At 43.0% G+C, this 10,309-nt stretch overlaps 2 protein-coding genes across 14 annotated transcripts in view; both read right to left on the bottom strand.

Moving 5' to 3' along the window:
• Positions 1–53: 53 nt before the first annotated feature.
• Positions 54–3,926, bottom strand: VAMP3 (vesicle associated membrane protein 3). 2 transcript variants are annotated; one of them, XM_027668741.1, is made up of 5 exons: positions 3,827–3,926; positions 2,544–2,625; positions 1,775–1,933; positions 1,088–1,142; positions 54–291 (listed from the first exon to the last, which is right to left on the bottom strand). In XM_027668741.1, coding segments are annotated over exons 1-5 (315 nt in total). In that variant the 5' UTR covers positions 3,829–3,926; the 3' UTR covers positions 54–274. The 2 variants fall into 2 exon arrangements, with proteins under 2 accessions (XP_027524542.1, XP_027524543.1); XM_027668742.1 differs by having other exon boundaries at positions 54–292; positions 1,092–1,142.
• A 2,809-nt stretch (positions 3,927–6,735) lies between these two features.
• CAMTA1 (calmodulin binding transcription activator 1) overlaps positions 6,736–10,309 on the bottom strand; it is a 224,746-nt gene continuing 221,172 nt past the window's right edge. For 8 of the 12 annotated variants that reach the window (XM_027668697.1, XM_027668700.1, XM_027668694.1 and 5 more), the window contains one exon: positions 6,736–8,519. In XM_027668697.1, coding sequence (XP_027524498.1) covers positions 8,456–8,519 — 64 coding nt within the window. In that variant the 3' untranslated portion in view covers positions 6,736–8,455. The remainder of the gene's footprint in view (positions 8,520–10,309) is intronic. The other 4 variants (XM_027668691.1, XM_027668698.1, XM_027668693.1 and 1 more) reach the window with 1 other exon arrangement.

Here is a 10,309-nt window from a genome sequence, read left to right as displayed (position 1 = left end):
CGAGAACAGCGGCGGTCGCGCAGCTCCAGAGCCGGGTCCGCCTCACAAGCTCCGCACCCCACTTTATTAAGGCACTGTGCAAGTGGTGAGCTGTGCTTGTTAGTAATTAATGGCAGGAGTGTCTTAAGGCAACCAGTAAAGTTAGTTAACATTTCAGTAATGAAAATAGTTTTGCTTTAAACAGCAGTAAATGGACTGAAAATGCAGCAGGTTTGAAGTGGAGAGGCTGAAGATTCAGAGGCACCTTCAGTTGATCTGAGTTTCTTCCTGTAACTCATGAACTAGTCGAGACTACAAAAAAAAGAAAGAAGTGGGGCAGTGTCCTTCAGCTCCTCACCATAACAGTCCTGTGTTTTAAGAATTTAAGATAATAAAGATAAATCCCTCTTAAATCCTCTAAATCTAAGAATTTGCCCATGTTGGTTTTCTTAGCTGCATTCTTCCTTTGTTCTTGCCTTCCAGTACTTCTCACCCAGGATGACATCTCTGATGTCAGCAGTTACTGCAGTGTTTGTTACTGTTCACGGCACAAACTTAAAACCTTTGTCTTCCCATTAAATATCTGGTGATTACATGGGGACTCAAAGACTGAACTATGCATTCCCTGGCTCTCCATCCTAACCCAACGTTATACTCATTTCATCTGGCAGCAAAACCTCTACTCAAAGAAAACCTCCCTGCTATGGCAGTGCACTTGGAACTCCCAAACCAAAAGAGGTTTATCTAGCAGGAAGCTACGGCAAATGATGAATAGTTCTCAGACAAGGGAGGTGTGTGAAATTTCATCTTATACTTCTGCAACATGCCGCTAAAAAAAAAAAAAAAAGAAGCACGTCTGTTCCTGGTTTCTAAGTTCTTGCTATTTTCATAGCAAGGTGGTTGAGATTCAGGTCCCGGAGCTCCCACAGTAGTCCCAGTTTACCATTCACTGCAAACAATGCTTGTTAAAGCTGTCACTACTACTTCAAATTAATGTTGAAGTAGTACTTCTATTTGAGCATCCTGGCTTTATTTAAACTGTACCAGTCAGTGAATTAGCACCATTAATTCCAAGCCTATGAGGAATCCCCACTTTGGTGAAACTTACCGATGATGATGATGATGATGATAATGACAACAACAGCTATCAATATTGCCCACATCTGTGAAAAGAAGCCACACAATGCTTACTACAAACCATGCAACAGCACTAACTGCCCCTCAGGATACAGGAAAACAGCCCATTCAAGGGAATTTAGCACCATGTGTCAGGTCTAACATGGCAAGCAAAGCTTCTTGGGTAAGCAAGCTTGATCCACACTTAGAGATGGCAGGTCATGCACACAGACAAAACACAGCAGTACAGTCTCCTTCACACAGAGGTTGTCTCAAGTGAATACACAAGTCTTTGTTACTCACCAAAGATGATTCCAACCTTTGCCAACAGCTACAAGTACAGGAGTCTGAGTGAGCTTCTTCCACTTTCTAATACTTCCTGTACTTTAACTCAAGCTATGCATTTTTACGCTTTTCTTCCTGTTCCTCAACACCTCAGATTACTGACGTGTTTCCCCACTGGCCATTACCATGTTACACAAGATCTTGCATAGGGCAGCATGGCCTCTAGTCCAGCTTTTCATTCCTTCACCCAGCCACTATGTCAAGCTTTAAAAAGCTAGATGCTGTAAGTTAAACAACATTGGCTAAAGTAATCTCTTCTTCTACCTTTTGGGATGCCAATTGTAATAGTGTTACCTGTAATACTGCACAACATAAGTACACAAGGGAAGGTTACCTTACAGTTCTTCCACCAATACTTCCTTTTCAGCTTGGCTGCACTGGTCTCAAATTGGGAAGCTCCTGCTTGCAGTGCATCAGCACGGTCATCCAGCTCTGACAGCTTCTGATCTCGCTCCAATACCTTGTCCACATTCACTCTCATGATGTCAACAACCTACACCAGTTTAATGCTTACAGTAAGTTACCAGTTGTATAACCCATGGTAGAACACAATCACAGGCAACAGACAGCAACACCAGTGTTCTCTTTTCAGAAGCAGGAGCTATTGCCTTTTAATATATGCAGTCATAAGCTTAAACAAAACCCTGGAATTCACAGTTGGGCTGGAAGCCCCTAATACCTACTTTAAAAAGTCAGTAGTGCCAGTAGTGCTGGCATTCCTTCAAACCTGGGAAATAATTCCTGAGCCGCTTCAGAAGGAGTTGAGGCATATAAACATGATAGTAAACCATATGTCAAAAAATACTCTTGCTAGCCAGCCTGGCTTTTGGACTCCACAAAAATCTAGACACATCATATTTGGCAGTCAGCCTTCATGGCTACTGATGAGAAAAAAGCTTTTTCTCTGTAAGAACAAAGGTTTTTATCTTTAATTTTGCCAAATCCTCAAGCAGCAAGATTGCAGCTAATATTTGGACACTGGTAACCTCTCTCTACTTCCCCTTCATATAATGAAGGGAAAACTGCTTTGGTAAAAAATCTCTTCTAGTTTTACAGGTTTCCTGAAGGAAAACAATGACACTGCTATTGGACTAGACTTTTACCTCATCTACTTGGTGTTGAGTTTGCTGAAGCCGACGATTACTGCCAGCAGCCACATTTGAGCTTCCAGGGATACTGGCTGACCTGCAGTATAGAAAGTCATCATTATTCATCTGACATTCCTGAGATGTATCCTTTGAGTAAATGTCGGGTAGTTTCCTACTGAAGAAATGGTGTTTTAACAGCTGACATTAGGTGCAAGTCACACTGTGTTCCAAACATCTTGTCAACAAACTGCCTGCCATTCTAAGAGACAGCAATGGCTTGCTAATACCACATTTTGCAATAAGGTACAGGACAGCTCCAACCATGGTTCAGGGCTCAAGGAGTCAAGAGTTTAGGCTCAGGGGTGTTCTTGCTTTCCACTATGAACACAAATACTAAGTTTCAAGCTACAGTATTTACAAAAAAATTAAATATAAAAACTTAATGGTTATTCTGACTACGTGCTTCTCTGTTGTTGGCTGTCTCTACTATTTTGAAACAGTTGATATGGAGCAAGTGAAAGCACCAGAAGGAAAAAGAATCTGGCATATACAAGAATTTACTTCTGGTCAGCTTTGATTTCATAACAGAGGGGGGGTTTTTACCAGCTTCAACGCTCTGCATCTTTGTAATGGACGCAAGAGTTCCTGTACATACTCCTCATACCCTTTTCACTGCTTTGCCAGGTTTTTTGCAGACCTCTAGAACTACAGACTGTCGTCAATTTCCTTTTCTATGTTATTATTTCTTCCACATCAGACCCTTGTTTAGCGCATCCTGACACTCCAAACAGCCAAGTCTGACTATTTCCTGTATTTACACATTTATACATTCACTTTAAGTTCCACGGAGAGAGAGCAAACGTGTACACGCAAAAGGCGTGAGCCGGGAAGCCCGGGGCGAGGCTGGGAGCAGGCCCCGTACAGGCCAGCATCACCACTCGACTGTTTTGGCACTTCCGCCAACCTTTGGTTCTATTTCACTGCTAGTTACAGGGGAAGAGTCTCGGACATGACACCTCCAAACACAATAACGCCCCCGTGCCCAGCAGGCGCTGCCCCGGCGGGGCGGCCCCGCTCTAACAGGCGCCCGGGGACGGGCGGAACAGCCCGGCCCGGCCAGCCCAGCGCCCCGGTACCGGCCCGAGCGGGGGCCGGGCGGGGCCTCTGCGCAGCCGCTCTGGGAACCCCCGCCCGCCTGGGCGCGGCCGGGCCCGGCGCCGCTGCCCGGCGCCCCTGCCCGTCCTCCCGCGCGTCCTCCCGCGCGTCCCCCGCACGGCCCCGCACGGCCCCGCACTCACATCGTGCCGGCGGGAAGGGCCGCGGCCGCAGCGCCCGGGCGGGTCCAGCGGGAACTGTGCTCGGCGCCGACGGCGCCCCGGGGTGACGTCAGAGGGGCGGGGCCTGCGGGCGGGACCCGGGGCAGGGGTGGGGCCCGGCCGGGGCCACGCCCCCAGGCAGCCGTCGGGCGCGCGGCCGCAGGGGGGCGCCCTCCCGCCGCGCCGGGCCCGCTGTGTGGCCACAGCCCCGCGGCGGGAGGCGGGGCCTGATCCGCCCTCGGGCTCGGTTCCGCCCTCGGGCTCGGTTCCCCTTTCCCCCTTCACTTATTAAACCGGCTGTTTCTCACTCCAGACATTTTTTCCCCTCATATTTGGTCTTCCAGTTCTCTTCCACCATTCCACTGGTGGAAGGGGGAAGGTGGGGCAGTGAGCAGACAGCAGTGTCTACTTTCAGTACAGGGTCAACCCACTACAATACTAAAGAACTCGGCAATTAACAGGTATGTAAATAGGAAAAATGGGGAAGTAGCTGAGATCAATTTGGGGAGTTAAATGCTGATTTATTCTTCAAGAGAACATAATTAAACTTTGTCTGTCTGTAGTCAAAAATAAACTCTCTAAATGAAATCTCGTCTTCTGTTGTGGTTCTGGGTTTTGGAAGAACTTACAGCACTACTAACAGAGTCTTTCGCATACCAGATGACTATTAAACTTGGTTTTCCCTGCTAGGCTGGCCTTGTAGTAGTTTGATACAAAAGTTTCATTACGGAGGGCCGATTTGTGTAACTTCTGTATCTGATCAGTGCAAAGTTACTGTGTCTCAGTTATCTGTATTATTATGACCTCTTACATATCTGCATCAGCAACCCTCTTGAATTCTCCTAGGATTTGACTCTGCTTTGTGCACACTGTAGGATTTAGCATTTTGCTACCAGGTACATATGGTTTCTTATGAAAAGCCCTGGAAGTGATTGTCCACTGACAGGAACTGAAAACAATCTGATCTCAGAAAAGCTCTGGGGGTTGCACCTGCTCATGGGCAGGCTGTTACATTATAACCTGTGAGAAATCAGATGCAGTATACTTAACAAGCAGATCATGTAGAGAAGAAATGCATTTTTTTCATGGTTCCTTACAGTGACTAAAGGGCTACATCACTCTCAAACTAGGATGGAGGAGATGTGTTTAAAAGAAGGCACACACTTTGTATGGGGAAATTTTCTTTGTTTTTAATTTACAGCAGAAAGAATATAAAGCATTCAGAAAACATTTTCCATATTTTAAGGGCAATTCAAAACATTTTGCATGGTTCCAGCAGCTGAGTTCTTCAACAGATCCATTGATTCAGTGATGCTTTACATGCACGGTTACAAAAATAAAACTTACAAAAGAGAAGACATCTATACTAGTTTTACATGCAAGTCTTGGGGACCCCCCATTGGGCACCAGCTATTGTGTGGAACTGCCATAAGCGTGCAACCAGAGAGGGGGTTCATGTTATATTCTGTATTTCTTTCACACAGTATTACTGCTGTCGAATGTGTTTCACAAAGGAGCGGTTCCATTATCAGAAGACAGAAGATCTGGCTCCTGGCACTTGGGAGTTTGAATTTTCCTAGAAAGCTGCACTTACTTATCTTCGGTGAAAATATAAGTTCCACAACCAAGAAGAGGGTTCGCAGAATCACTTCACTGCAGGGGAGTCCTTCTCCCTCCCCAGTGACACACTGAAGGGTTACGGCCCGACACAACAAAGCACTTGGGAGCTGTACCTGGCTTCAAGCATGCGGGGAGTTCTGCTGCGCCCGCGGAACTGCCGGCATGGTTAACACCAGTACAGGCTTAAACGTTTGGCTGAAGCAGGATCTAGATTAGTAGATACACCACCAGGCCCATGGATCTGGAAGAGTAATTTGAAATAGCTCTGTATATTACTGAATCATTTTCTGTAAAGACAAGGAGTTAAAACATTTCCACTGAGGTCACTACTCTTGTTAAGAACAGATCAATTCTATATTGTCACGTATTGGTTAATGGATACAATATTTCACTTTCAAAATGTCAGAGTTCTTCCAGTACTAATACAGAGCATTTCCAATTCATTCCAAAGGAGATTCTTCAGTGTCTCCTGTTCTATTTTGGCGTGAGAGGAAAATTTAATGGTTAAGGTTCCAATTGCAGACAGTAAATGGAGGCTACAAGGCTGCCCACAGGCACAGCGTGAGTGCCAGGCCATTCATTTTGCCTTTTTCCCTTTTTTAGAATTGAATCAGGTCATAAAGCAGCAGTTCAGAAATGTACAAGAGAATTCTGATAATGAGCTATAGCACATCTACTATAATTCAATGCTGGCAGTGAAAGGAAGTAATTAAAAACAGGTACAATTATAGAAAAGGCACCAAGAGCACTGACCCCAGTTTTTTTGCCACAATCTTTGTTTTTACTCTTCTTGTAAAGACACCAGTTTCAAAGCTTCTTATATGTGAATATTTTTTGGCTTCACAACAAGCCCTGCGTTTAAACATTGCAGTTGGTGGCCGGGATCAAGCAAGAACAACTATTCCGAAACTAACAATCTCAGATTTACACGAGTCCATTCAGAAATTTTAAACTGCCACAAGTGAGACAAACAGACAGGAGCAGTTTCTGATCTCAGATACATGTACGTGACCCACAGTAACGACATGGACTTCAGGAGTTTCTTCCCTTACATTCCTATGTAATGAAGATCAGAACCTGGTTCCCATTGTTCAGAATCTGTGACAATTTTAAATTAGTAGTTCAATTTTAAAAAAATCTAATTTCTTTGGCTCCTCACTATGTGGAAATAGCAATATACCATGACACCCCTACAAGATCAGTTTGCATCTTTTTTTTAAGTTTTACTTAATTTTTTTAAATTTTTTGTGCAATTTTTATTACATTTTCTGACTTCCAGCAGGAGATATGAAAATGTGAAACATATTTTCTACTTTTGTACTATTTATTTATTTTTTTCATTTTATGTTCATTCTAAGTGTTCTTTATTGGAGTGAGTGTATGGTGTTAAGCTAGATACGGTTTCTGTACTCTTATGATTATCTGCTTTGCAAAAGTAACTTAATTTTCTTAAGCAATATTAGCATTCACATTACTTGGCACCATTGGCAAAAAAAAAAAAAAAAAAAGAAAGAAAGGAAAAAAAAAAGACGGGGGGGAAAAAAAAAAGCAAGGAATATATAAATTAAACCGAACTGAACCAAACTCCTGGTAGCCAAAATCAAATGTAAACATATCCTTTTTTTCTTTTTTTTTTTTTTTTAAAGTAATGTTGCTCTGCCTTTTTTTCCTAAGTCTAAATACAGTAGCTCTTTTTTGCCATTTAGTCATGCTTTAGCAAAAATGTTCTTCTAAAGAACATTTAAAATAAAGTTTCTTATAGTGAAATAAAGTTTTTGTTTCATTTTACAGACCATAGCCACTAATGCTTTGCTTTGTTCATTTCTTTTTCTTGAGTTCATGCACATATCTCTTTGTTTTAATATATACAATATATACAAACAATACATCCACACTCTTCTGGTTCATTCAGACAAAACTATACAAATAATAATTTTATCTTGCCAAGTTATTGACCCTTTGTGAATAAAATATTTAGTAATTAATCAATATATTCCCTTTCAAATATTTTTTTCTCATTTTCCATTTCTACCTTCTATATATACAGAAAACTGCCCAGATTTCGATGAAGTAGCCAAAATAAGAAATTTACTGGCCAGAATGCAGCACCACTGATCTTTAGGTGGCTTAAAATGTCCAGGCAACATATGTACGTGACTCTGCAAAATGACAAGAGGTTTGACATAAGAGAAAAAGCTACATGTTTTACAAATTATTTAAGAACTTAATTAAAACAATAGTACATGAAGGTAAGGCTAGAAAATAAAGTGCTGAATATGAGAGAAAGTACATGACAGTTGATATGTTTGCAGGTTCTAGTAAAAATACCAAAAAAAGTGTTTAAAACTTGCTTAAGCTGCTCTCTCCATTCTCATGCATTACCCGTGTCTCTCACACACCAACCCCTTCTGTAAGTTCCCACAGGATGTATTAAAAACCTGCAGATTTAAAAAGTTGCATTAAGTGTGCTGTAGAGGTTTAAATAAAACACAAAAGACAGGAGTGCGAAGGAAATGAGGATGCATGGACCCAATAAAGATGTACTGATCTAAGCCCCTCCACTGAGACTCTCAAAGCTTCAGTTTCTTGGAGATGACTGACAGGTGCAGGAACAGCATTCTTGTGTTGCTTGTGCATTCCCACCTTTTCTGAACAATATTTTTGGTATAATATTTGTACAGTTCCACATGTTGTTTAATACAGCCCTATATGAAAAGGATAATTAATCGCTTCTTCGTTCCTTCTCGGAGAATGAAGCAACTCACAATTTCTTCCTGGTGTCTTTTGTTTTCCCAACGATCCAACAGAAGATTGAGTTCCAAGATGTCTTGCTGAACAAATTAAAAGTTGTCCATGAAAGTGCAAATGCAATGACCAAAACATTACTGTTAAAATCCTGCAGCTGGTATTTCCAGAACTGCAGTGGGTATTTTTGTTGTTGTTGCATGTCTCTGCTAAAAACAGAAAATGAAAACAGTCTGAAAAGCAATGTCACATTGCTACGGGATGCTGCTGCGTATCTTCAAGTTCCTTGGCCTTTTTCAATTCTTTCACTCTGAAAAAACAAAGAGGAGCTATGTAATACTTCTATTGCAAATCTCTTGAAGACACAGAACAATCAAAAGGACTCCTCAGTCCAGCTTCCCGTGCAGAAGAGCCAGCTCTCAGAGAAATGACAGGAGGGTAACACCTTCCTGACACCGTAACAGTTGGAAGTGCAAGAATGGGCCAGGAGAGATCTGAGACAAACACATCTGGAGACATATCCCTAGTTCCAGCTACTGTTTTTCCCCAGTATTTGCAACTACAGCTGGGCTTTGTTCTGGTGTTAGCCTATCTAATTGCTTGGGGTTTTCCGGACTGCTGTTCTCTAACTGACCCTGCAGCTGCTCTTATTTGTCATGGCAAAGGGGTTGTTCAGCGCTGACCTCTTTTCTCCACACAGTGTTGAGGCAGTGACAGCCTGATGTCGTGGCCAGTACAGAGGGGAAAAATCAGTCCATCCTACTAGGAAAGGAAGCTTGATGTTGATACAGAATTTCACATAAGAAAGTGTTTATATGCAAGCAGAAGAATTGGTATGGGTGTGAGAAAAGGTGTTTCACACGTATTCCAACTGCTGGGGGCTGTATTTTCTAGCATGTTGTTGGGAATAGATTTGTGTGTTTTCCCAGCCAGCAGTGGAGGATGCTGGATGCTGTGTGCTGAGTGTGATGAACCTATAGCATGGAAGAGTCACCCTCCCTAGATGAGGCCTGGTGCCCCCATTCAGAACTCTCTAAAATGCATGCAATACATTACTTCCTCTAACACTTGTCAGCATAAGAACTAAGCGCCATCGCTGAAAGATGGAAGAGTTAAAAGTTAAATTAAAAGAATGAAGAGGAGGGAATCCTTTTAACCCCGTTACGTGAAACAGAACTCTGTATTGGTGCTGGGGCAGCAGCAATCCTCTCCTCAGACTTAACCTGGCTGTGTGTCAGTGCAGGCTCCCTGCAAAGGAGCCAGACCAAATCCAGGGGGACTCCCCATGCTGTCCCTAAACCACAAGGCAGCTGGCTGTGCTTGGGGCTGGCTCTGCCTCTGCTTGCAGGGAGCTCCTCTGCAGTAAGATCCCTTTGCCACTTGCCTCCACCTGTCTTCCCTCTGCTCCTGCAAGGGGAGGACCCCTGCAACAGGAGCAGAACACAGCACAAAAGAAAGGTGATTTAGCTAAGCATGTACATGCTCAAGTGCTCAAGTGCTGTTGCAAAATCTTGAAAGGATAAATAGCAAAGGTATGGTACAAAAAATTGTGTCAGAGATGCAAGTCTGTGTAACAGAAACCAGCTACAAGTGAGTGAATTTAACAATAAATAAATGCACATTGGGAGAGCTAATCAGCAGCAGTGAGAGTTTGGAGCTACTGTATGTAGACTTATACCCACACATCCACTTTTGGCTCGCACCAGCTTGCTAATACAAGGATACAATGAAGGCTATAAATTGATCTTTATAAATACACCTCCATTTCACCACTTTATTTATTCATTTTTCTGCATGTACTATTACTCAGAACCACAGTCAAAAGGGAGCTGGCTACTTTTACCTCTGTTTTAGCTGACTCAAAGCTCTAGCACTCAAAGGCATTCTCAGTATTCGTTGAAAGCGGCCAACAGAGGTCAAACCACACTAACCCATATGCAGGTAAGACCTTCACTAAATACCTCAATTCCAGTGGCCTGTTGGAGAATATAATGCATGGAAAGACAGAGGCTGTGCTAGTCCAAATGCACACACTGTTTTGAGAGTCTGAAGGCCACTGCTGAAGGGGCCCCAGCACTCCTGAAATCTGAGCCTCCGTAC

This window comes from Corapipo altera, unplaced genomic scaffold (genome assembly GCF_003945725.1).
Source record: "Corapipo altera isolate COAL_440 unplaced genomic scaffold, ASM394572v1 304, whole genome shotgun sequence".
Taxonomy (NCBI): domain Eukaryota; kingdom Metazoa; phylum Chordata; class Aves; order Passeriformes; family Pipridae; genus Corapipo; species Corapipo altera.
Note: the sequence above shows the minus strand (reverse complement) of the source record. Positions and strands in the feature narration are given on the sequence as shown.